At 43.5% G+C, this 27,628-nt stretch overlaps 1 protein-coding gene across 1 annotated transcript in view; it reads left to right on the forward strand.

Annotated features, from left to right (window-relative positions):
• Positions 1 to 27,628, forward strand: part of CCDC6 (coiled-coil domain containing 6) — a 98,049-nt gene that overhangs the window by 12,652 nt on the left and 57,769 nt on the right. The window contains exon 2 of the mRNA XM_082268492.1: positions 26,274 to 26,423. Coding sequence (XP_082124618.1) covers positions 26,274 to 26,423 — 150 coding nt within the window. The remainder of the gene's footprint in view (positions 1 to 26,273; positions 26,424 to 27,628) is intronic.

Below are 27,628 nucleotides of genomic sequence, written 5' to 3' on the forward strand. Positions count from 1 at the left end.
AACAGAATGAACGCAATCAATTTTCACCAGCAATACTGATGCAATACATGAAGTACCCTTACTGTTGTGGGCAACCAAGTGCATTCAGGGGACAGGTGTTTTTGGCCTCCTAAAGTTGGAAGTAAGTGCAGGGCCCGACAAACCTCGGGCGCCAGGTCGCATTGGCGACTAGAAATAGCGACCTGGCGCCTGGGGTGCCCTGCAGGAGGTGTCCTGTCCCTTTTGCGCCCCCACCTCCTCCCCGAGTGCACGGACTACCGCGCCGTCCGAAAATTGAGGCCCCCAGCTTTTTGGCCTTCTGTGAGAAGAGAGAGGCTTCAAACGGGGAACTGGCGCCCTCTTGTGGTGGCCGGGAGTTTCACAAGCAGTCACTAATGACTCTTTCCACTGCCTGTTCTCTATGCCTGCCCATCTCCTTCCCAAGAGGAGATGAGATGGAAGTTTTTGCAGGCTTTATCTCCCTGTCCAGTTACCTTTGCTTAAAGGTAAGTGGACAGGGAGTGTGGTTATTATTTATTTATTTTTTAAATTATTTAAAAAATATTTTTTTTCTTTTTCAATGATAAAAAAATATATATATATTTTTTAATAATCTCCCTGCCTGCCATGCCACACAGCTGAAGGCCCGTTTCACACAGGCTGTCTGATCAGGTCCGCCTGTCAGTTTCTCAGGCAGACCTGATTGGACCCTTCAGTCTCCTCTATGGAGCGGTAATCTGCCGCCATCTGATCCTGTCCGCCAAAAACAGACGGATGGTGGTTATATTTTCTATCCATCCTGTGGATAGGATCAGATGGCATCGGATGGAAACAGTCTGTTTCCATCCGATTGCCCTATAGAGGAGAGCGGGGTTCTAGTTGTATTTGTGTAAATTTAGTATCATTTTTTTTTTTTTTGAATAAAGCTTGGTTGTTTAAAAAAAAACTGGCTCCTAACTTTTTTAGTTGGCTCCTAGATTTCAGGCAAATTTGTCAAGCCCTGAGTAAGTGTATATCAAAACTTATCATTCTGGGCACCTATGGTTCTTAAATACTATATGAACCTAATAATAATGCATATACCCAGAGGTGCCTGCAATGTGCTGACAGTTCTGAGTTAAGTATCTCACACTTATGGTGTGGTTTTAATGCAGACGTTGGCTGTTCTGTGCAGATTTGATGAGTTGGCTTTGCGTCTTTAGGAGACCGTAAAAACAGGCTTCCATTTGCAAGTAGAAAAAAAGAAATGCATTGAGAAGCAGCGTTGTTTGTTTATTTTTTTTTTTAGGAGAAATGTCTGCTTTACTCTGTTTCGGTTTTTTTCCCCCAACCCTGATTTAAGGTGAGCTGTTCACCTTACCATGTTACACTCCTATGCACCCACTCCCCTCTGAGACAGCAGGTGGGGGGTCCTCTCCACGCACCCGCTGTCATTTTTTTGAAACAGCGCGGCTGTGCAGGGCTCCTCCCACACAGCCGTTTCATTCATTCAAGATTCCAGTTATTGAAAAAAAAGAACTCAGTTCCACTTCAGCAGGCGTACTTGTAGTTTGAATGGGCAGCGATCTTGCTACTTAGCATGCTCGTAGTTCATCCAGTCGTCTGAGCTTTGTAACGGAGAGCCCATATGGGAGGACTGCAGCAGCCAGACATTGCACCTTTGATCTGCTGATTGCGGATGCAATGCTTTGCAGGATCCAGTACAAAAACAAAAAAACAAAAGTATGTGTTTTTTTTTCTTTTTTGAAAGGTGAACTTGGCTTTTAAATTTTAGATCCAGGCAAAAACTATCTATCTAACTCTAAACCTGCTCTCTGCCACATTCTAAACCTAATCTATCTAGCCCTGTAAAGAAAAAAATGCTGTACTTCCCTATTCTGATGCTTATCCAGCCCAGTCTCCAGCGGCAGAAGCTGTGTGCAGGAGAGGACCGACATCTGCTGTGAAATGGCTCGGAAGTGACATCCCCCTAAGAGTTACTAATGGGAATTCCGTTGTTGCTGCCTCTCCTGCACCCGCCTCCGAACTGAAGCCGCCGCTGACAGCTGATCCTGGGACTGGACCGGATCGGCTGCAGAATAGGCAAGTATAGCGATTTTTGCTTTACAGGTTTAGAATGTGGCAGAGAGCATGTTTGGCGTTAGGTTTTGCCTGAACTTCTACTTTAAGGTAGGGCAAGTAAATATTTGACTTTATGAACAGGGGCAGTTTCAGCCATGTGTTACTGAAGCCTGTTAAAATCTGAATAAAATGCGCAATGGCTGGGCACTCTACTGAGCGATAATCATGTTTAGGGCCGTATATGTTCAGAGATGGTTTGGAAATTTGGACATCTCCATTCCATTGACATAGATGGGGAAACTGCAGGTCACCTTACCCCCAAAACTGCAGCATGCAAGATATTTTCCAATGTAGCAATGCAGCACATCTCTCATGAGGGAATTTATTGGGTACCTTGTGTTTTGGAAATGTATTTACTAGTTTGGCTGCAGATCATATCCATTGTGAATGGGAACACGATGTTATGAGTGCATATGATCCCATTTTAATGGGTCTCCATTTATGTGACTTAAGACCAGGTGATGACACTAAAAACAGAAACATACAGAATATTTTCAGGAGGCCCTGCAATGTATGGTTCTGGTGAGAACACGCCCGGCTGACATAAATTGAATCTTTATAGCAGTACCATGCCATTGCTTGCATTAAAAAGTTCAACAAACTGCAACGAAATGTATCTGTTGGTAATGAGCAATAGGAGAAAATACAGCTGGAATATTTGAACACAGAAATCATTTTTTTTTTTTTTTTTTTTTTAATATGGCATCCCAATACGTGCGGATTATTGAGCATATCCTGATGTTTTGGACCTAACTTGACAATGGTTGGGACTTACATAGGCATCATGCCAGTTGACTGCATAATAGGATATTATTGTGTGACGAGTGTCTCCATTGTCTAATGCCCTGTTTGGCACATCTTTGTAACACCCAAACTTTGACATATGATCGGGTCTTCAGATATAGGGAGCTCAGGACTGTTTCCTTTAATATGGCGGTAAAGTGGACATAACTGTCAGTGTTGCATGAGGATAATGTATGTAACATGCTATGTAATATTTAATTTTCAATTCCAGAATTTTAACAATGCACTATTAGGATAAATGTTACTAATTTATTAAGACATTACAGCAGATTAAACAAGTTTTAAATGTTACGTCCTTTGCGCATAATTGCTGTAAAACCTTAAGACCGGCTCCTCCTGGCCATACACATGGGCACAATTCTTGTTAATTTTCTCATTTTTGAAGTATGCGGTTGCAAAAAAAAATGTTTTTTTTTCTAGAGGTAAAATTGGCCAATTTGAATATTGGACAGCATCAGGCATTGTAATGCAGCTTTACTTGTGTGGTAAGGGCCAAATTCATTCAGAAATGCTTATTGGTCTGTTTGAGCCAAGTCTGTAGGTGTAACCAGAGTATGTAAAGTAATTGCAAGAGTGCAACGTGTATTGCAGGGAAATGGGATTAAAGTCATATATTTTATTTAAAACATCGTTGTCATAGCTGCATGTTCATTACATTAAGTGATTTCATGCGTTGATATTTAGAGGGAAGCTCCGCACTGCGTTCTTAAGAAACTTTGTTTTATTTTTAGTTCATATTTTGAAACTTCTCTTACAGTACCAACACAGCTTTAGCAACAGCAATTAAGGAAATACTTGGTGTCCTCTACAATACTAATAGCTATGGGTGGTGGTTATAGCTGGCGCCTAACTTTTTTTATATGCTCTATTGATGTCTTTGGAAGTACACCAAAGCCACCAGATCTTTGCCCTGTGAACTGCTGCATTTGGAGTTCAACATTTTCAGTTGCTCTTGGTAAAACTGACTATTCCAGCCAGATTCTGATGGGGCTCATAAAACCATATACATCAGCCTCCAAAATGTGTACAGTGTCATCTATGGGCTCCTAAATACTAAAATCTGACCACCCCTGACATGATGCTTGAAGGGATACAATTATTTTGTGTAGTTTGCTGTTTTTGTGCTAGCAATCAACATTGCCAATTGTACACATTTTGTCATATAAATGCCCTTTACATTTCTTTTAATTTACAAAAGCTTTAGAGCCGGTTCACATACAGACGACCCGACTTGCCAGGGCGACCTGTGAAGTCACGGTGCACATCGCCCACCGCGACCTCGGAGCGACATGCACGGACTTCATATCATTGAAGTCAATGCAGGTCGCCCCAAAGTAGTACAAGACCCTTTTTCTAAGTCGGAGCGACTTGTGTCGCTCCTATTAGAACGGGTCCTGTGCTAATCTATGGCAGGCGACTTGTCAGGCGACCAAGTCGCCCCAGTGTGAACCGGCTCTGAAATAAACTTTAACACCTACTCCAGGTATAAACAAAATAGAATCCACTGTCCAGTACATGTGAATATAAGGCCTCATGCCCACAGGGTGTTTTTTTATTGTGGCTGTTAGAGGCATCTGGCTCTTTTCTTTTTTTGCCTCTAAAAAAGTTTGCCTTTTTGCTCTGTTAGCGGGGAAATCCCGCTGACAGCTGAAAGAACAGCCAGAAGCTATTGGCTTCGGGTATCGGTGCATTTGCATGAGTATCAATACCCATGCAAATGCCTAGTATCGGCACCCATACCGGTATCTGTGTAGCCCTAGTTATTGCACAGGCTGGACTTTAAAGTGGTAGTATACCGCTTTTTGCCACTTAACTACAGGTAAGCCTATAATAAGGCTTACCTGTAGTTACAATTAATATCTCCTAAACCTGCACGGTTTAGGAGATATTTGCACTGCATGCAGCCGCTCCCGCGCTCTGAAGGTCCGGCGGACCTTCAGCTTTCCATGCCGGGAAATGACTCCCGCGCGGGTTCCATGCCGGAGCCGCCGAACCCGGAAGAGATGCCGAGGGATCATGTCAGCGCCCGCAGGGGTGTCTGGGGGGTCCTTGTCGGGGCTTCGTTCTAAGGTAAGTAATTCATAATGAGCTAGTATGCTATGCATACTAGCTCATAATGCCTTTGTCTTGCAGGTTTTTTTTTTTTTTTTTTTTTTTTTAAGTTTACATTACAACTGCTTTAAATGTTTCTTCTTTTATCTCTATTACACAGTGGATTGATTGGATTCGTAGTTTACACAATAAAGTTACAGCGTCGTTTAAACCTACTCTTTTTCATAAGATTTAAAAGAGTGACATCTGGTTATGTGCGCTGTTTTTTTTTTCTTTAAATGATACTAAACACACACTGTTTCGTTTACATAGTCCCTGTTACACCTTGGCCAGTAGTCGATCTGGTGATAAGGTGTGTTCTGGGTCGTCTCCCTGCTGCCTGGGCCACTGGGTGATTCCAATTCTGGGCAAGCTTCTCATTATCGGCTTCCTTTTGGTATGAGAATCTTGCTCCACCCAGTGGCCAGCTGTTGTCAGTTACCTGATCCTATTACCCAAAAATATTCTCTTCCACTTCTGCTGGTGCCTTAGTATAGGTTTTGCTTCCTGCTTGTCTGCTGTGTATGTTCTAGTCTCGTTGCTGACCATGGCTTACCCTGACCACTCTTCGGCTCACCCCTTTGGACTACCAGCTCTGGCTATCGAACTCTGCTCGCTCTTGATCTCACTTCTGATCACCCCCTTGGATTGTTCCAACTCTGGTTTACAAACTTGGCTCGCTCTTGACTACTCTTCTGGACTTCGCTCCCTTGGGGTCTGGCTCCTGACCTACTCCTAGCCGTGAGTCATTTTCTTTGTTGTTCCCTAAGTTTGCTGGTTGCACTTTAATTTGAGGTCCCGATATTTTGGCTGAACGACCCCATCCGTTCCTCCACCTGATACTGGGATAACAAGACTACTGGTCAGCAAACCGGAGGAGCGGTTGGTGTCTCTGGCAGGACTAACAGTCCCTTCTCTTTCTATATGTGATGGCATTGTAATGTAATTTATTTTAATAAAAAAAAAAAACGGAGGTACATTTTCCCTAATTGATATACAGGTGTCACATGGCCCAGCTCTTTCCCAGCCTGTCTGCAGAGAAACTTTAAGCAGGAGGAGCTTCTAGTCCTCTGCTTCTGGCCACATGTTAAAAAAAAAAAAAAAAGCTGCTGTAATACAGAGTAAAAATAAATATTAAACTGTTGGCATACAAATATATGTTCGTTTTGCCCCCCCCCCCCCAACGAACACCCTGCAATGCACTGAGCGCTGCACAGTGCATACTGCTTCCTGATTGCTTTTTGCTGCAGCATGTGTTATACTTGCTACAGATGCGCGCCACTTTACAGGCACATTGTTTTGAGGTTTGCAGTTCTGGGTCCAGTGCATTCCTGTTCACTGGTTCAGGTGCGGATTTTTGCCTGAAATTTGTATCTGAACCGGACCCAGAAACGCACAGGACCCTATTTGAAACTGCACCGCTGCCACCCCAGGCATGTGTGGACAGGCTCCATTGAGAGCCGGCCACATTCACATGTCATTCAAATTAAATGGGGTTTGAATCTCATCCAATTCAAATATACAGGGCCTTGAAAGTATTCATACCCCTTTAATTTTTCCACATTTTGTCATGTTGCAACAAAAAAAGTAAAATGTATTGGGATTTTGTGATAGACCAACCCAAAATAAGTGTGGTGTGTATTTGTATTTATGCTCCCTGAGTCAATACTTTGTAGAACCACCTTTTGGCTGCATTTAGAGCTGCAAGTCTTTTTGGGTATGTCTCTACTAGCTTTGCACATCTAGAGTCAAATTTTTGCCCATTCTTTGCAAAATAGCTCAAGCTCTGTCAGATTGGATGAACAGAAAATTTCAAGTCTTGCCATAAATTGTCAATTGGATTTAGGTCTGGACTTTGACTGGGCCATTCTAACATGTGGATATGCTTTCATCTAAACCTTTCCATTATAGCTCTGCCCCTATGTTTAGGGTCATTGTCCTGCTGGAAGGTGAACCTCCGCCCCAGTCAAGTCTTTTGCACACTCTTAACAGGTTTTCTTCTAAGATTGCCCTGTATTTGGCTCCATCCATCTTCCCATCAAATGACCAGCTTCCTTGTCCCTGCTGAGGAAAAGCATCCCCACAACATGATGCTGCCACCGCAGTGTTTGACAGTGAGGATGGTGTGTTCAGGGTGATGTCCAGTGTTAGTTTTCCGCCACATATAACGTTTTTTTGCTTTTAGGCCAAAAAGTTCAATTTTGGTCTCATCTGCTTAGATAAGAGTACCTTCTTCCACATGTTTGTGTCCCCCACGTGGCTTCTCGCAAACTACAAATGGGATAACTTATGGCTTTCTTTCAACAATTGCTTTCTTGCCACTCTTCCATAAAGGTCAGATTTGTGGAGTGCATTACTAATAGTTGTCCTGTGGACAGATTCTCCCACCTGAGCTGTGGATCTCTGCAGTTCCTCCACAGTTACCATGGGCCTTTTGGCTACTTCTCCGATTAATGCTCTCCTTCCCCGGCCTGTCAGTTTAGGTGGATGGCCATGTCTCCGTAGGTCTGCAGTTGTACCATTCCACTTTTCATTTTTGGACGATGGATTGAACAGTGCTCTGTGAGATGTTTAAAGCTTGGAATATTTTTTCTTTTTTTTTTTTTTTTTTTTTTATTATAACCTAACCCTGCTTTAAACATCTCCACAACTTTATCCCTGACCTGTCTGGTGTGTTCCTTGGCCTTAATGATGCTTTGTGTTCACTAAAGTTCTCTAACACCCTCGGAGGGCATCGCAGAACAGCTATATTTATACTGACCATATATTACATACAGGTGGACTCTATTTAAGAATTAGGTGACTTCTGAAGGCAATTGGTTTCACTAGATTTTAATTAGGGGTATCAGAGTAGAGGGTTGAATACAAATGCACACCACACTTTCCAGATATTTTATTACAAAATAAGAAACAAAAATGAAAACCATTTTATCATTTTCCTTCCACTTCACAATTATGTGCCACTTTGTGTTGGTCTATCACATAAAATCCCAATAAAATCTATTTACATTTTTGGTTGTAACATGACAAAATGTGGAAAATTTTCTAGGGGTGTTAATACTTTTTCAAGGCACTGTATGTGAACCCAGCCTAACAGTCAGTGGTATGCACGGACTGAAAATCGGCCAGTCTGTATACCTTGCTTAAGATCGCTAATTGTAAGTTAAAGTGGAGTTCCACCCTAATTTAATACTTACCTCCATCTTCTCGCTCCGGGTCACCTGAAAAAGAAATGGATAATCGCATATTTTTTTTTTTTTACTTACCTCGTAGCGAAGAAAAAATACTTACCTTACTTCCTTCTTCCTCCCTCGGCCGCGGCCCGTCGTCACTTCCTGGCTCTGCAATGATTCCTGGGAGCTGAACGTCATAGCTCCCAGGAATCATTGCGCCTGCACCGGCCCCGACGTCAGTTCCGGGTCGCGCGCGTCATCCCCTTCTAAACAGCTTCTGGGCACGCGCGACCCGGAAGTGACGTCGGGGCCGGCGCAGAGCATCGTGGGACCGAAGAAGGCAGAAGAAGACGCCGAAGGGGATCTTGCTGGCTTCAAGCTGCCCACATCTGAGATGGCAGCGCTGGACAAGACGTTTTCAAGGTAAGTATTTGTCCTAACAGGTAAGTGCAACCCGGGACAGATCCGAGGCTAGCCATTGTGGAATGTGCTAGCCCTGACTGTCCCGGGGGTATTTAAAAAAAAAAAAAATCCAGGGTGGAACTCCGCTTTTAAGTAGGGGAGCTTTTTATTGTCTGGTCCTTTTTCAGATTTACCTTCTTTTCCCGTCTGGTAAAAACATTGTCCCAAGATCAGAAGTGAGGTGAAACAGCCAGTATTGTGTGTGTACTTATTAAGCTGACTGTCAGCTTACATTCAAATTGCTTTTTCCTAATGCAAATTGCTAGTAATGGAGACTGCCTGTCGCCATAAAGCTAAAGAAAGTTCTACAGCATTGTTATACCTTGATTCAGAGAGGAAGGTGCTGTTAATTGGTGAATTCTATCCTATGAAGTTACATATTGAATTGAACTAAAGGTTTTTATTATGTGAACACTTTTGAATTGCAAGTCAAAATAGTGCATGCTATGCTAGCAAAACTGTTTTGTGGATTTCTCAATCGGTTTCCCAACTGCTATGAAGCCATAAATGCTGGCCTGGGATTCTGCATGATCTCTTGAGGTGATCTCAGCTGGCTGCACCACTCAGCAGTTATGGGCTTTTTACATCTCCCTCTACATATGTCATTCTGCTCCCACATTTCCTTAAGGGGTAAACGCCATTGGTGCATGGAAAAATGTGGCTTCTCCCAGGTCTGCCCTTATTCTGCTTTCTCATTTGTGAGGCTGGGTTCACACTGGGGTGGCTTCAAAGTCACCCGACTCTAAAGCCGCTCCGTGCAGCGTGACTTCAGCCTGGCTTGCAAACAACTTCTCTAATAGAAGTCAACGCAAGTCGCCCCCAAAGTAGTGCAGGAACCTTTTTATAAGTCAGAGCGACTTGAGTTGCTCGGAATTAGAACGGTTCCATTGCACTGAATGGAGCGCAACTTGTCATGCGGCTAAGTCTCCTGACAAGTTGCCCCAGTGTGAATCGGGACTTAGACAGCTGCACTTGCACTTGTGCACAATTATTAGTCAAGTTGTATTTTTGAGGATTCATTTCATTATTGAACACCTACAGTGCTCTCGGTCAATTTTTTTTCCCGTCTCTCGTCTATTTTCATTTGTTGAAGTGAAAATAATAAATAAGCAACGTAGGCGTTGGTGGCGTTTTTCTGCTCTAGGATCAGCTCTCAAAACGCCCAACAAGACAAATCCTATTCATTTCAATGGCCCCTGTTCACATCTGAGCGTTTTGATGCCATGAGTAAAACGCCCAATGCTCAAAAAAGTACATGAGCTTATTTTTGGGCAGATTACAGGCGTTTCCATTGGTCTCTAGTCAATCTAAAAACGCCTGAAAAAACGCCCATAAAAACGCCTGTAATAGAAACGCCAAGATGTGAACGTAGCCTTACAAATGAACATTTCTGACATTTCAAAAAGAAAAAAAAAAATCTGACCAATATAGCCACTTTTTTTTTTTTTTTTTCAGTATTAGTCCATAAGCCTTCCATTCATGGAGTCAGGTTTTAGGGCATTATTATAGTGTGTGTTTAATAAAAGCCAACAGCTACACTTTTTTTTTTTTGTAGCTGCTGACTTTAAATAAACACAAAAATGGCTGGAACTCTGCTTTAAAATGACAACGTTGTCATCACAGACCTGGCAGCTGCTGCAGTCATGCCTCCATTTGCACTCACACACCTAATCAATCAAGGGCTTTTATATCATGTAAGGAAAGGTCCTAAGGATTGCAATGGTAAAAATGATATCGCCAGGTGCAAATGATGCAGTCTTACATGCTGTAATGGATCAATCTGGAACCCTATGTGCAAAGGACTCATTCGCCAGTTACTAGCCTTGATTGGGTAAGGTGTATAGGAAGTAGGATCTCCTACCTTAATAGGTATAGTTGGGTGCTAGCGTAAATTAGCCAAGCTATCAGTCTTTTTGACTCAGTGGTGTGGTTTCAACCAAGTAGCCTCCCAAGCTAAGTGGAGCCGGTCTGAAGGCAAATGCAGGCAGGTAGAGTGTGGAAGTGGAAGCCGCGCTGCATGTGGTTGAGCAGATGCGTCATGATTGTAAACGAGCCAAAGTCAAGTCGATCAAAAAGATTCTCCCCACTCTACAGCAGCATTTGTCTAGTTCTTGGGATTCCGGATGGGACCGGCTTCCAATAGATATAATCTCCAGTGCATCACCCGTCCTTGCTTCGTCGCATGGACAGTACCTCCTGGCTACTCCCTGAAGCTGATGCGCATGTCTGCAGCAGTTTGCCTTTGAGCTGACGTCACAGACGTGATGTTGTCACGCTGATACTTTTTACTTGCCGTTCGCGCTTCTTCAGAGCTGCAAAACAGATTCAAATCTCATGGAGTCCGCTATATGGGAACACAGGATATAACAATGTGATATGAATTCTCCTATTTCACGATAGTGATTGCACTAACTCCCACGGTTCCAAACTTACCCTCAAATGAGTTAGACCTAATTTTAAAATACTGTGCAAAGTATATACAGAAGAATGGAGCAGATGTGCATGGCAACAAGTCAGCTTCTCACTTTAATTTTCCAAGATTTGGGCCTCTATCACAGATACGGACCGTTCAATTTATCAGTTCAGTCATGGTTTTTTTTGTCATCAGTTGTGTTTTTTTTTTTTTTTTTTGTCAACCACAGTTTCACATCCGTTTTTTCATCCTTTGCCATCCAGTTGTCATCCGGTTTTCATCCGATCCATTTAACGGATGAAAAATAGGGCTTTCATCTGTTCAAAAAAACGTATGTTGACGGAAGCGGATGAAAACGAATGTAAATGAATGATCATCCATTTACATCCAGTTTCCTTAGGAATGCATTGATTTACATTTTTCATCCATCAACAGATGGATGAAAAACAGACGAACGGTCCATATGTGTGAAAGGGGCCTAACTGAATAAGCTGAAACTAGAAACGAATTGGTTGCTATGCACAGCTGCACCAGATTCTGTTTGCTTCAGGTTTAGTTAATTCCCCCGTCTAGATCTGACGACTTTTAAAGTTATTGATGGAACAAATCTTTATGGGCAGAAAAAAAAATGGCCTTAGGGATAAATTATATCTGGTGAGACTGCAGCAAGGTCACCTTTTTTGTAAAAAAATAAATAAATGCACATCTTTTTGCAGGTAAAAAAAAAAATTATATATACATATTTAGTATACATTTTTTTTTGCTAGGAGCCTGCAAAGTATTGCACCTGTGATCAGCAGATTGCAGGAGCAAAGCAGGGCTCTTGCAGACTATCAAAGTAAGCTATCTGCTGATACGGACAGGCAGTTACACAATGACAGGAAAAAAACCATGCACTACCTAGAGCGCTTAACAGTGCCTTTTTAGTTTTTTGAGAACTACAAGCCGAAAGCCGCAAAGACTGATACTTGTAGTTCTACAATTCACAGAACTCTGAATGATTGACACAGCCACGTGGGTTCAGCGCTGCAAGGCTACTTTTTTAAAGAAAATGAATCTAGGGCTGAACGATAGTCGATATGATATTGACTATCGTTCTGCGAGCGCCGAAGACACGATATTTAGCATTAGGCAAGGGGCATGGCCGGAAGACGTGCGGGACGGACGCGGCTTGTGAGAGCTCCGATACCGCCGTACAGAATCCTCAGCAATCCACCTAAATCTCCCCTATTAAGGGAGAAAAAACAGCTTGGGGAGACCCATCGAGGCACCAGAGACCAATACTGCCCGGTATTGCGGAGGAAAGACTTCGTTCTGAGGAGCGCAGAGTTGAGGCCTACACAGGCACAGAAGCCGCGGCCTTGCCTAGATCGGAGCGCGATCGCGCGCTCATGGTTACCCGGTAAGGCCTACTTACTCCGCACTCGTTTGGGACTTGCCTTCATCCCCCGGGTGCCCCCAAAGCCATACACAGACCTCCTAATCTTCACAAAAAGGACCCCAGTGTACTCATATCCCTCAGCAAGCTGTGCCGACCGCCATCTTGGCTGCACAGGGGGACACAGATCCACAGCAGACTGCAACTCTCACCTTGTTTAGCAATCCCCCCTTGCATAGAACTCTTAGCAGCCGCTCTACAGCATTAGGCGGGGAGAAGTCAGGACTCGGGGGGGGGGGGGGGGGGATTCTTCTACCTCCTACCACCACTGTCAGTCCCGACTCTGTCCACACTCTGTGTCTTCCCCTAATAGTTGCCACAACGGGGTGTGGGGACTGCTGAATATGGGTGTAACATGTTAAAAGGTGAACCTAAATATGCACAGCCTTGAGGAAAGGGAAAGCTGAAACGTGATTGAAACATTTAAATATATTAAGGTTAAAAATAAATGTTTCTCCCCTCGTCTTTCAGGACAGGATCTGAGAGATCTTGGCTCCTCCCTTCTCAGGAAACACTGCCTCAACCATGTAGATTTAAACCCCCTGTTAGCTGGTACCCTTCAGTTCTGGTGTTTCCTCCGGTGGGGAGACATCACCAGGAACCAGGGTTAAAACAGCTAGGTGAGGCTGTGTTAACTCCAGCATGGAGACTGCTCCACCCCCTCCGGCGGTACCCTCCACTAGTGGAGGAACACCAGGGGGCACTGAATAAGAGGGTGAAGAGTGTGATAGTACACCTTCAGGCTCCCAGGTGGTGTCGGGGAGAAGGGGTGGATGGTGAATTCACTAGAGCTTCTAGGTACAAATTAACCCCAGAAGTGGTGGAGGATGTTTTTGGAGCTATCCACACCACTTTGGGAATCCAGGAGAAGACTTAATCTCTTAATGACCAGATGTACTAGGGCCTAAGTGAACAAAAAATGAGGGTGTTTCCGGTACATGAAGTCCACCGAAGGAGATAGGCCAGGTGTTTCCCACGTTTTTGTCATACGGAAACCTTCAGACAAGTTCAGACTTATCCTGAACCTAAAACACTTAAACGCCTCAGTTGCTTACAAAAGACTCAGGATGGATTCGATCTTCTTGATGAGGGCTAACCTTCCCCCCCCCAAACTACTTCATCACCTCGATAGACCTGAAAGATGCCTATCTACCTGAACATTCTCATATCGGAAGGGTGTCAGAAGTTTCTCAAGTTGGCCATAAGAACGGCAGAGGGCACGTTACATCTGCAATTTCAGGCCCTTCCCTTTGGCCTATCACCCCCCCCCCCCCCCCTGCATCTTCACCAAGGTCATGGCCGAGGCCTTGGCTTACTTGTGGCTCAGAGGCATTTCAGTTATTGTCTACCTGGACGATCTGCTCCTGTTTGCCCAATCTCAGGAACAGTTGTCCGGGGACCTACTTGCGTCAAGACAATTCTTTGGAGAGACTGGGGTGTGGCTCCTGAATCTGGAAAAGTCCAGTCTAGTGCCCACACAAAAGGTCACCTTTCTGGGCTACGAGTTAGATTCCACACTTCAGAAAGTCTTTTTTTTTCCTTTGGAGAAGAGTCAGAAGATAGACAGAATTATGTGAGCCTATTACAGAGCAGTCGGCCTATATCAGTAAGGTAGGCCATGTCGGCACTGAGGTTGCTAAAGGCCGCAATTCCGGCGGTACATTGGGCCGGACTTCACTTCTGCTCTCTATAGCTGTTCATCCAAGGGGTGTGGGACCTGTACAAATAAAAAGATCCCTCTGGTGGTGAAGGGTCTCTAACCTGTCTCAGGGTCTCTCATGGGTCCTGTCAGTGTCCAGAGTCATCACTACAGACACAAGTGGCACAGGTTGGGGAGAGCCTTTAGACTCCCAACTAGTGCAAGGGTCCTGGAAGAGCGAAAATTCAAGGCGATCTTCAAACTGGAGAGAACAGAGCAATCAAGCTTGTTCTCAGAGGCTTCCAGACAGAACTACTGGAAAACAATGTGCAGGTCCGCTTGGACAATTCCACAGCAGTTGCTTATGTCAACCGTATTTGCACAGCGGTCTTTCAGATGCTATTTTTTTGGAAAAGTTCACTTTGAATTAAAAAATAAGAAAACAGTAAAGTTAGCCAAATTGTTTTCTTAAATGTAAAAGATAATGTTACGCCGAGTAAATAGATATCCAACATGTCATGCTTCAAAACTGGGAACGCTCGTGGAATGGCGACAAACATTGTTACTTAAAAATCCCCATAGGCGACACTTTAAAAATGTCTTCAGGTTACCAGCTTAGAGTTGGAGGTCTAGGGCTCAAATTATTGCTTTCACTCTAATGATCGCGGCAATACCTCACGTGCGGTTTGAACATCGTTTACATATGTGGGCGGGACTTGCATATGCGTTTGCTTCTGCGAGGACAGGGCGCTTTAATTTTATCTCTTCCTATTTTATCTATTTATCTTTACACAGTTTTTTTTAAACTGTAAACGTCCCTTGTAATAGAAATAAGCATTATAGGACCTCTTTAATGTGAGATCTGGGGTTTAAAAAGACCACAGATCTCCCATCAACACTAAAAAAAAAAAAAAAAAAAGTCAATCTGTTGCTAGGAAACTACGTTTAACGTCGCTCTGGTCCTCCAAAGCCATAGAGTTGAGTGAGGGCCATCTTGCCCTTACTCGACTTCCTACCTGTGAGGAGAGCGGGCCAGATATTTTTCCCCGCTACCCGCGGGTCCGGTAAGCGGGGAAAGCGACCAGGAAGTGGCGGGAGGGGGTGGGGAGGGTCACCTCTCCCGCCGCTGCACCATAAGGGTTATCCTGCGGCGAATCTGCCACTGGGACTACCCTTATGTAAAAAAGGACAACCGGCAGTTTAAAAAAAAATACCGGGGTTGTGGCCGCTATCCCCCGGTAACCCCGATATTTTAACGTCAAAGTACCGACGTATAACTGCAGCGGGTGGTCCGGAAAGTGGTTAAACTCAATAGACCATTTGATCTTTTTCTGCAGTCACACTGACCTAAGTATATTGAAGGGCTGGGCAATTACCAGTTTCCATGTTGACAGAAAAAAAGGGCTATTGGATGAGAAGGAGATGTCAGCTTCAGAAAAATGACTTGTCAGCAATGATGAGAAACAGGTGTAGCTACTATAATGCAAACAAGCCATGAGAACATTTGCTACATATTTTATTATTATGGTTTAAAGGAGAAGTAAGACCAACGCTCTTTTGGCCCTACTTTCCTGTGGGTCACAGAAGTTTACTTCGCTCGGCACTCCTGTGATCCGTATTCAGCCAACAGCTGGTGTGTCTCAGCCGGTCCAGACTCTGAAAAGATCCTGAATTTAATGTTGGGATCCACCCAGATGTCCTACGGCAGCTCACTCAGCTTCTCAGCACACTGCGGGAGCTAGCGTCCGGGAGAAGAACCGACAGAAGGATCAGAGGAAGAAGACCTCCGCAGCGGAGGGAGAAGAACTGGAGGAAGAAAACATCAGCCAGCGGAGAAGAACTGGAGGAAGAAAACATCAGCCAGCGGAGGAAGAAAACATCAGCCAGCGGAGAAGAACTGGAGGAAGAAAACAGCCAGCGGAGAAGCGTAGGGGGGAGAAAACAGCCAGTGGAGAAGAAGCGGAATGGGGGAGAAAACAGCCAGCGGAGAAGAAGCGGAGGGGGGAGAAAACATCAGCCAGCGGAGAAGAAGCGGAGGGGGGAGAAAACATCAGCCAGCGGAGAAGAAGCGGAGGGGGGAGAAAACATCAGCCAGCGGAGAAGAAGCGGAGGGGGGAGAAAACATCAGCCAGCGGAGAAGAAGCGGAGGGGGGAGAAAACATCAGCCAGCGGAGAAGAAGCGGAGGGGGGAGAAAACATCAGCCAGCGGAGAAGAAGCGGAGGGGGGAGAAAACATCAGCCAGCGGAGAAGAAGCGTAGGGGGGAGAAAACATCAGCAAGTGGAGAAGCAGCGGAATGGGGGAGAAAACATCAGCCAGCGGAGAAGAAGCGGAATGGGGGAGAAGACATCACTGGAGAAATAAAACATGGAGCTACGACAGGGAACATTCTTCATTTTTAATAAAGTACTTTGTCAAAAACCTGTGTACTGTTGTTTATTTTTCACACTTTTTTTTTTGGGTGAATGAGTAGGGGTACAATGTACCCCCTACTCCTTCACAAAGAGGGGGATGGATAATAGTTCTGGTGTCATGTGCACATAGCTTTGAGATGATCTTTTTTTTAAGTTATCAAGTTTAATATGGACGAGTGATATAAAATCTAAAAGCCACATCAAATTTAAGAATTCAGATAACTTAAAATGTGTACTCACTGAAGATGTAGTTTCTCACAAATATTTTTTGACACTGATTAATATGCTAAACAATTATCAATGTTATGTTTTATTTGGCTTCATCTGTAATTTAAGCCCAATTCTTATGTGAACCCAGCATCAAAGCATCATGTGATTGCACACAATTGCAGATTAGCAGCCCAGAGCGTTCCATGAAATAGAAGAAAACACTTCTCTGTTCAGGCTTGCCATTTATCCATATGATTTGTAATTGCAAAAAAAAGACATTTGCTTAATATATAGACGTTCAGAGAACATGACTTTAAAGGGATTGTAAAGGCATTCTGTGCATTAAGATAAAAAACCCTGGTGTGCAGCAGCCCACCTAATACTTGCCTGAGCCCATCTTTATCCAGCGATGTTGCAGGAGTTTCTCAGCTGTCCGGGACTCCCCTCATTGGTTGAGACAGAAGTGTGGTGCGAGTGACTACCACTGCTGTCAGTCAGCCAGCCAATCGGAGAGAGGGAAAATATGGGTATAGTTGCGCTAAAAAACTTAAAAAGTAAGAGATTGAACGCACAATAAAATAATTAATTAAGCAGCTACACTCAAATCATACACTGAGCATATGTATATAACAAAAAAGAAATAAAATATGTAGCGCTAAAACATTATGAACAAAGTCCATAAATGAAGTCCATTTCCACCAGTGATATTGCACGGCACCAATTTGCAGTAAAGTGAAAGGAATCCACCACCAAAAGGAGTGTTCAAAACACGCTTACCAGATAGTTATGTATATTGGGCCTTGAACTATCATAGAACTGCAACACACTCGGTGACGAATTGGATCGGACCTCTTCACAAAGATGAATCCCAGAATTGATACCTTGACAGTATACCTTAAGGGAGCCACTCAAAAGAAGGAAATAAAACCCCTCATAGTGCAGTAATTTCCATAAACTTTATTGGATGTAAAGCAAAGATATATAGCACTCACATTTGAGAAGGGTATAGTGTGCAAATCACACGCCGACCTGCGTGGTTCCAAATCGGTTAGCAAGGTAGCAGCCAATGTCCTCTATTGCATGTAGGCGTCCAGCAAGGGCGGCCCGACGCGGCGTTTCGTCACATATGACTGATGTCTTCAGGGGCGTGGCCCCACTGCTGAAGTACACCTATTTGTGTCCATAAAATCAGAGAGAGGGGGCAGGGCTGGGTTGCGGCTCCATTTCTGAATGGACCCAGGGAGCTGTGACTCGGCTCAGATGCCCCCATAGCAAGCTACAACGGGAGGGATGGGCCAGGAGCACAGAAGAGGGACCAGAGAAGAGGATCCGGGCTGCTCTGCAAAACCAACAGCACAGAGCAGGTAAGTATAACCTGTTGTGTTTTTTTTTTTTTGAGACTTTACAATTGCTTTAAATCTGATTTAAAGGGTAACTCCACTTTTGTGGGGAATAAAATCACCAAATAAATGGTATAGCGTATACAATTGCGACACAAATCATATTAAAAATGACCTTTCCTTTTCAATCTGCAGCTGTTGTATAATTTTCTGAAAATGCAATATGGCTACCTGGAGCTGTTCTGTACACAGAATGTATACTTACCACACCCCAGAAACATAATTTCCTGCTTGTGTGATTGGCTCACCAATTTTCCTTGAAGTCTGCCTAAGATACAAGTCAGATTTCTGGCATCCCCTGCAACAATTTCATTTTTGGGGAGTTACTCCCAATAGGAACACGTCGAAAGGGATGCAGGCCCAGCAGCTTTCCTCATTAGAGCCCTGCAGCTGCCACAGCTGATAGAGAAACCACTCCTATTAGACTCAGCACAAACAAGAGGAACAAACAATGATTTCTTCAGAATAACAAAAGGCAGAAATCTGCAACAAAGTTTGTTAAAATCCTTGTAATGTACAGAGATCACCCAGAGGGGATTTTTTTTTTCTCAGCAAAAGTGGAGTTACTCTTTAAAGTTATATTAAAGGCATGTTTAAAAAAAAAAAATGTTCATACCTGCTCTCTGCAGCAGTTTTGCACAGAGCAGCCCCGATCCTCCTCTTGGGTCCCCCACTGACGATCCTGGCCCCTCCCTCCCTGCAGAGTGCCCCCACAGAAAGCAGCTTGATATGGGGGCAGGCTTACTTCCGAGCTGCTGTTCTATGTGTCCATTCACATATGGACGCCGCTTGGCCCTGCTCCCATTCTTTTTCAATGGCTCCAGCTGCTGTCTCAGCCAGTGAGGAGGAAAAGAAAAAGACCCAGGAGAACTGCTGCACCTTGTGAACATGGCTGGATGGACATGGGCTCAGGTAAGTATTGGGGGGGGGGCTGCTGCAAACAGAAGGTTTTCTTTTAGAATCCGTGAAAGAAAGAAAAAACTTGAACCTTTACAACCACTGTAAACGATAAAGGCAATTCTTAGTTTTTCAAACAGCATTGTTTGTTTCTTCTGCTAATTACTTCAAATTGAGGAGGAAACTTCTGCAGCTTCTTTGAAATAATTTCCTAATTTCTGTGTGTGAACATTCCACAGAAAGTTCAGCACATCATTGAAATTAATGGTCTGATCTGCCATAAGCTGATAAAGTGAAGGGCTCCTTTATACATAATATAATCAGACTTAGATTGACCTCTAATAGATGATGTACCAAATGAATGCTTTTAAAAATAGGAAATTGTATAAATAATAAAGGTGGATGGCCAAGTGCCAGGTTGTACATTCGCGTTCTCTATCATGAATCCTTCCTCTTGGCATGGAGCTGTGTCAGACACATCCATTCCATTAGAGATACTCATCAAATTATTCTGAAATTGGAATGGATAAAGACCAGGTCCCAATCAGCGCTCCCTTACAGTGAGTTCTGGCTGAACAGGAAGCTGCAAAATCAGAAGCATTTTGCCTACTCCAGCCAAGATTTTGTTTGCACATTCTATGGGCCCCAAAGCTATTTCTGAAAGTTATTTGGAAGCAGTACTTCCATTTGCCAAAAAGGAAAAAGCTCTTGTGAATATCTAAACGGCACCATTTAAATATCACGTTTTAGCTACACTGCATAATGTGAGCGTTCTGCTCTCCCTGTCTTGTGTAATCTAATCTTTTTGGTTAGGGGTCAGCCCTTTGACTGACTATCCACTCACAAGAGTCCTTGGTTGCCATTCTAACACATGAATATGCTTTGATCTAAACCATTCCACTGTAGCTCTGGCTGTATGTTTAGGGTCATTGTCCTGTTGGAAGGTGAACCTGCACCCATGTCTCAAGTCTTTTGCACACTCAAACAGGTTTTCTTTTAAGATTGCTCTGTATTTCGCTACATTTATCTTCCCATCAGATGGCAGCTTCCCTGTCGCTGCTAAAGAAAAGCATCCCCACAACGCCATCACCATGTTTGACGGTGGGAATGGTGTGTTCAGGTAGATGTGCAGTGTTAGTTTGCCGCCACACATAGCGTTTTGCTTTTAGGACTAAAAGTTCAATTTTGATCACATCTGACCATAGCACCACCTTCCATTTGTTTGCTGTGTTCTCTCACAAACTGCAAACGGGACTTCTTATGGCTTTCTTTCAACAATGTCTTTCTTCTTTCCACTCTTCCATAAAGGCCAGATTTGTGGAGTGCACGGCTAATAGTTGTCCTATGGACAGACTCTCCCACATGAACTCTGGATCTCTGCAGCTCCTCCAGAGTTACCATGGGCTTTTTGGCTGCTTCTCTGATTAATGCCTTGCCTGTCCTGTCAGTTTAGGTGGACAACCACGTCTTGGTAGGTTTGGAGTTGTGTAGGGATGCACCGAAATGAAAATTTTGGGCCAAAACCGAAAATGCAGGATGCCCTTGGCCGAAAACTGAAAATGACCTTTTCCCCCCAAATAATTTTAAATTAGATAGAACAGGGGCATACACCAAAAACAGGCAGTGACGTACACCTGTCGCTGCCACCCTGTCACAGTATATGTACTGTGACGGGTTGGCAAGAGGTTAATTTAATTACCAATGGTATTTGTGTTATGCAGCATGAGGGGGTTAATGTATTGTCACTGCTGGTCACTGCTGCATTAGTGACCGACCAGTGGCAGTTAATTAACCCCTTTGTGCTGCATTAGTGCAACCAGTATCCGTGTTAATTAACACTGGTTGCACTGATGCTGGTTGCACGAATGCAGCACAAAGGGGTTAATTAACTGCCACTGGTCGGTCACTAATGCAGCAGTGACAATACATTAACCCCCTCATGCTGCGAATAATACTAATTCCAATGGCAAGCTGCCTCAGCTATCACCCCCTCCCCCCCGCATCAGCCTCAGCGTCCCTCTCCTACTCACTCAGCTCCTCCGGTGTCCATTATTCAAAAGACACGCCTCTGGCCACCCGCCTCCCGGTGATGTCACTACTACTACGATCTGTCCATGAATGAAGTGACACGGCGGGAGGGCGGGCGAGCGGCCGCTAATAGATATAACTATGTGAGCCTTCACTTCATTTCCCTGTCAGCGGCACGATGTCCATGAATGAACTGACACTCTGGGCGGGGGGAGCAGCCACTAATAACTATAACTATGTGAGCCTTCACTTCCCTGTCAGAGGAGATACATGCCTGACAGGGAAGTGAAGGCTCACATAGTTATAGTTATTAGCGGCCGCTCCCCTTGCCCTCCCGCCCGGAGTGTCAGTTCATTCATGGACATCCTGCCGCTGACAGGGAAATGAAATGAAGTGAAGTGAAGGCTCACATAGTTATATCTATTAGCGGCCGCTCCCCCCCGCCCTCCCGCTCGGTCTGTTAGTTCATTAATGCAGAGATCGCAGTAGTAGGGACATCACAGGGAGGCGGCGGCCGGCCAGAGGCGCGTCTTTTCAAACCTGCGCTGCGCCCTCCTCCTTCCTCAAGCGTCCATTAATTTCGGCATTTTAACCCATTTTCGGCTGAAATGGGATAGGCCCATTTTCGGCCGGAAATTTTGGTGGCCGAAATTTCGGTGCATCCCTAGAGTTGTGCCATACTCTTTCCATTTTCGGATGATTGATTGAACAGTGCTCCGTGAGATGTTCAACTCATGTGATATTTTTTTATAACCTAACCCTGTTTTAAACGTCTCCACAACATTATTATACCTGACCTGTCTGGTCTGTTCCTTGGCCTTCATGATGCTGTTTGTTCACAAAGGTTCTCTAACAGACCTCTGAGGGCTTCACAGAACAGCTGTATTTTATGCTGCGATTAAATTACACACAGGTGAACTCTAATACTTAGATGACTTCTAGTGGAACCAATTGCCTTCAGATTTTAGTTAGGGGTATCAGAGCAAAGGGAGCTGAATACAAATGCACACCACACTTTTTAGATATTTGTAAAAAAATTTAAAAAGTTATTTTCCTTCCTTTTCACAATTATGTGCCACTTTGTGTTAGTCTATCACATAAAATTCCAATAAAATAAGGTAACTTTTTTGGTTGTAACATGACAAAAACGTGGAAAATTTCAAGGGGTATGAATACTTTTTCAAGGCACTGTATATGCCAGAGGCATGCCTAAGTTCTTGTCTGCCCTGGGAATCCTTTTTCTATTCTGGGTATTGGAGAATTAAAGTACAATATTACATAACATTTATTTATTTTATTTTTTTTAATCAGGATTATTTTATAAATAATACGTGCATATGGTAACCTGGGTGGTAAACCGGCTTTCTTTTTTTTTTTTGTTTATTTCCAGTTTGTGTTAGCATGTTATTACTGGTTGTTGAGTCCCTTCTGCCACACCTTAACCACTTAAGGACCACCCCACGTACATTTACTGCGACAGGGCGACCCTTAAGCGCAAAATTACGTAACTAAGTGATTTTTTACAAATGTTCTATGAGACGCACGCTCCCGCTGTGATTGGACACAGTGGGACCCAATCAGGGGGTCCATCGGCCACCTGCTATGGCCACCGGCAAACTTTTGGAGGAATGACCGAAAGATGGCCTGCCTATGTAAACAAACACACCATGGCTCTGTCGGACAGGAAAAGAGAGATTTTGTGTTCCTACTAATCAGGAACACAGATCTCTCCTCTTGCAGTCAGTCTACCCCCCCGAGTTAGAAAGCACTCCCTAGGAGCACACTTAAGCCTTTGATCGCCCCTATTGTTAACCCCTTCCCTGCCAGTATCATACAGTCACAGTGCATTTTTTTTTTTTTTTAAAACCTAATCACTGTATTGGTGTCGCTAGTCCCCAAAACGTTTCACTTAGTGTCATATTTGGCTGCCACAATGTCGTAGTCCCGCTGAAAGTGGCACCACAAAAACAAAAAAAATCATCCATAATCTATCCCATAGTTTGTAAACGCTATAACGTTTGCGCAAACCAATCAATATACGCTTTTTGGTATTTTTTTTTACCAAAAATATGTAGCAGAACACAAATTGGCCTAAACTGATGAAGAAATGTAGATTTTTTTTTTAAATGTATTGGATATGTTTTATAGCCGAAAGTTATAAATATTGTGGTGTTTTTTTGTTTTTTCCCCCAAAATTGTCGGTCTTTTTTTGTTTATAGCGCAAAAAATAAAAACTGTAGAGGTGATCAAATACCACTAAAAGAAAGCTCTATTTGTGTGAAAAAAGAACATTTTATTTGGGTACAACATCGCACAACTGCACAATTGTCAGTTAAAGCAACGCAGTGCTGTATTGCAAAAAATGGCCTGGTCAGGAAGGGGATAAAACCTTCCGGAGCTGGAGTGGTTAAAGTGGATCCTCAATGCATCGGAGTACCACAAACCAAAAAACGCTATTTAATCAACTTTTAGTATTCAAAGCAATTTTTAGTATTCAAAGCAAACTTCCCCCAGCCATCCATGTGTCTGCTTTTATTTTGGTGAGAAATCACTTTGAAAAACATCCCCTAGCGTTTCTGGCAGTGGCCATCTTATGTAAGGGCAAAATATTCATGCAGCATTTACTTCCTGCCCTTAGCTCAAGTATGCATGCAGGAGAGTGTGCTTAGCTGAGAAAACCCCTCCTCCTCTCCTGAAGACTCCTGAAGACTCCTGGGATGTATGCCTAGGCAGGAAACCAGGAAGTAACAGAAGAAAAGTAAAAAAAAAAAAAAAAAAGTTCAAAACAAGTAAATATGATATACTTTTCTATCTATTTACTAATGCTAGCAGCATGAGGATTAAACAGAATGTTGAGTGGGAGAGCGAAGTTCCACTTTAATGCCTTCAGTCTCTGTATTTAATAAAGTGCTTGCTTTGCCTGTGCAGCTATTCTGTAATATTTACGGTTTTGCTTTGTCAGTTGTGACCTGCTCCATCTAATTTAAACTAGGTCTGTCACCTGCTTGTGACTCATACCCACATGGTGGTGTTTGGGGAAGCACATTGAGTAGCAGTGACCACTAAAGAAATTCACAGAAATGTGATGCAACAGTAGCTTGGACAACAGTTTTATAGTGTGTATTCATTTTTCGGTAATGTGTAAAACTGATTGTAATATCTGTATCATATAAATGCAGATATTCTACTCATACAGAGCCTGCTAGTCTCCCATCATTCATCTGGAAAATGCATCAAAAGACAGGGCAACACTACCCGTGTGAATGAGGCCTTGTGGGTTAATCTACCACAAGGGTCTTCAAACTATGGCCCTCCAGTTGTTCAGGAACTACAATTCCCATCATGCCTAGTCATGTCTGTGAATGTCAGAGTTTTGCAATGCCTCGTGGGATGTGTAGTTCCACAACAGCTGGAGGGCCGTAGTTGGAGGATCCCTGAATTGCATATTAGCAATTTCGTATGTGAAAAATGATTAGACTTTGGTCTTCATCTTTTTTTTTTTTTTTTTTTTATTCATAGGATTGTTGCAGAATTGTGCTTAATCTACTTGCACATAGGGATACATTTAGTAAAAAAAGGTGCATAGCTCTCTGTCCATCGAAACTGCATGTAAATTCATTCAGAGCGATTGGGTCGAAATCAAATGTTTCATAGGCTATATTTTCTGCAATTCAGATGTGCGAATGCAAAAAATATGGTATTGTGGCCACTGAATGGTGCTGACTAGCATACTTGTTTCCTATGGTAGTCAGCGCCATCTAGTGGTCATATTGCACAACTATCTTAAGAAATAACTATGCCTCCCATCACTATCTAGTGGCTGTAATGTTTTTTCCACAATTAAAAATTTGAATTGCAGAAGATATAGCCTAGAAGAACATTCAATTTTCTCACTATTCACACAGAACAAATTTACATTGTATAATTTGCCGGCCATAGACGGTTCAAACCTGAGCTGGTTCAGCAGGAATCGGCCAAGATTCAAACCATGTATGGGCAGGCTAAATGTACACAAGTTGATCGATTGATCCATCATCTTGGGTATAACCAACCTGATGGATTTTATATGCGATTATTGCAAGAAACTTTTAGAGCTTCAATCACATCACTGTCCTCTCCCGGCAGGGATGGCTTCGATTGGGTCTCTGCTATGTTAACCCGGAAGCGGTGACGTGACCTCACTTCTGGTTTACCTGGCTGTTATCTGCCGCATTTTTTGAAAATTAAAAGTAATCAAAAACGCTGATCTTGGCATTTTTGAATGCTTTCAAGTGCGAAGGAGGGATTTGGGGTCTTATTGACCCCAGATCCCTCCATAAAGAGTACCTGTCATGTGCCTATTGCTATTACAAGGATGTTTACATTTCTTGTGACAGCAATAAGAGTGGAGTTTTTTTTAAAGCAACAGTGTGGGGAAAGAAAATGTATAGTGCCCCCCCCCCCCCCCATGCTATTGCCCAAAGGCGAACTCGTGTGTTAGTCCCGCACGTACACAAATCGCCCCACACGTGAGTTATTGCCGTGAACCTCAGACCATGGGTAGTAATAATAGCACTAGACCACCTCTATAGATTAAAAGCCTTTACAGGTTACCACTTAATAAGTGTTTCCTATAGATAGTAAAATTTGCCCTGTTTTTGGCAGTTGCGTGGGCATGCGCCATTTTGAAGCTTGACCGGTTTGGTATCGGTTTACTCAGTGTGACCTCTTTTTTTTAAATTTTACAAAAAAAATTCGTTATGTATTTTTTTTTTCCATTAAAATTTTAAAAAGTGTATTTTTCTCCAAAAATTGCGTTTATAAACTGCTGCTCAAATATCGTGTGACATAAAAAATTGCAAAACTCACCAATTTTTTTTCTCTAAGGCCTCTGCTTTAAAAAAAAAATTATAATGTTTTGGGTTTCTAAGTAATTTTCTAGCAAAAAATAAAAATGATTTTCACATGTGTACAAAAAGTGCCAGAAAATGCCTGGTCTTTAAGTGGTTAATGAACCGGATTATAACAATATTTGCTGCCCTTATAGAAGCCCCTTTTCTCTTGGAACATGGCTGCCTAGAAATTCACATAAATGGCTACAGAGAAGAAGTGCAGAAATTATTTTGTGTTGATATATTGCTTACTGCTAATATATTCCCAGTAGACCTTGTGCTTTTCTTGTATGATTGTTTTGTTTTCATTCTAACATGTTTGTTCGTTTCTCAGCAAGCAAGGGCCGAGCAAGAAGAAGAATTCATCAGTAACACGTTGTTTAAGAAGATCCAGGCCTTGCAGAAAGAGAAGGAAACCCTGGCAGTCAACTATGAGAAAGAAGAGGAATTCCTCACTAATGAACTGTCGCGGAAACTCATGCAGGTGAATATTTTCTCTGCTCCATTACGGTTGCAAACATACTATAAACTGTGCATATGCTTGAAGATGTTCCTTAACTATATATCATGCATCCATCTAACGTCTAGACACTAGAAAACCACTAGATTCATATCAGATCTCAGAAATTAGACAAATTGTTACAAAGCATAAATATGTAGCTTTCTCTTTCGTTCATTGACTGACCTAGCGCCTCATCTTCTTGACTGTGGGTTATACTGCCCCCTACAGGAGTAGGACACTAGGCAAAAAATAACTTGACTACGCCTATGGGGAAGTCCCAGGGGGTATACTCTCACTCTCTGCTATAGGTACTCAGTTTATTTTCTGCCTAGTCAGGAGTAAGGACCTAGTTCCTTGCTGGGATCTCTGCTCCTGGAGATTTTTATTTTCTTTTTAAATGGAATTTATTTCCCTTTTTTTTTTTTTTGTTCCTGATGAGAATCTAAAATCAATTGCTTGACTGGGCGACGGACTGGATAATCTAGATCCAGAGGGTCCCCCCCAGTCTGGCCATTGCCGCCGGTGACCGGCCGATCGAACTTTGGGAGGGGCCAGGTGGGGGCGCCTGCCATGGCCCTCCTTCCTGTTGGGATCGTTTTCCAGCTCCTGTGGTCCCCCCCTCCCCCGGGACATGCCATTTTCTTGTAGCTCTTTATGCTACAGATCGCCAGCCTTTTTTGTGTAGCTTCAGCAGCTATTTTCTTGTGGTTTTCCCATTGAAAATAGCAGCGGCCATGTTTTTGAAGCCGGATGGGTAGTGATCGGCGGTGGGAGCCCGTCCTCAGCCCCTAGTGTTGATCCCTGGATATTTCTCTTCCTAATCGCCGCATGGTGTGCTGTAAGTGCCTGATCGGTGGGGGTGAGTTTTTTTTTTTTTTTTTGTGGGGTTCTCTCTCCCCCTCTCTGCTGTAGCAGCAGTGGGTTGTGATATTTTTTTTTTTTTTTTTTTTTTGTGGGTTCCTGGAGCATATTTCACCACCTGATCCCCCTCTCAGGGGCTGCCGGGCCCTCTGGGTCCAGACAACTGACTGCACTAACGGCGGTCCTGGAGGTCCTTGGTGTCCAAGGTAGGTTTGGTCCTGGAAAAACGGGCTAGCAAAAAGCTTTCCCCCGCCTTCACCTGCTTCCTCTGTCTCATCAGATCCTGAATCTGATTCGGCCGCCGCGAATGCGAGTTATCCTTATGG

The sequence above is a fragment of the Pelophylax lessonae genome (genome assembly GCF_965119305.1).
Source record: "Pelophylax lessonae genome assembly, chromosome: 9".
In the NCBI taxonomy this organism is placed as follows: Eukaryota; Metazoa; Chordata; class Amphibia; order Anura; family Ranidae; genus Pelophylax; species Pelophylax lessonae.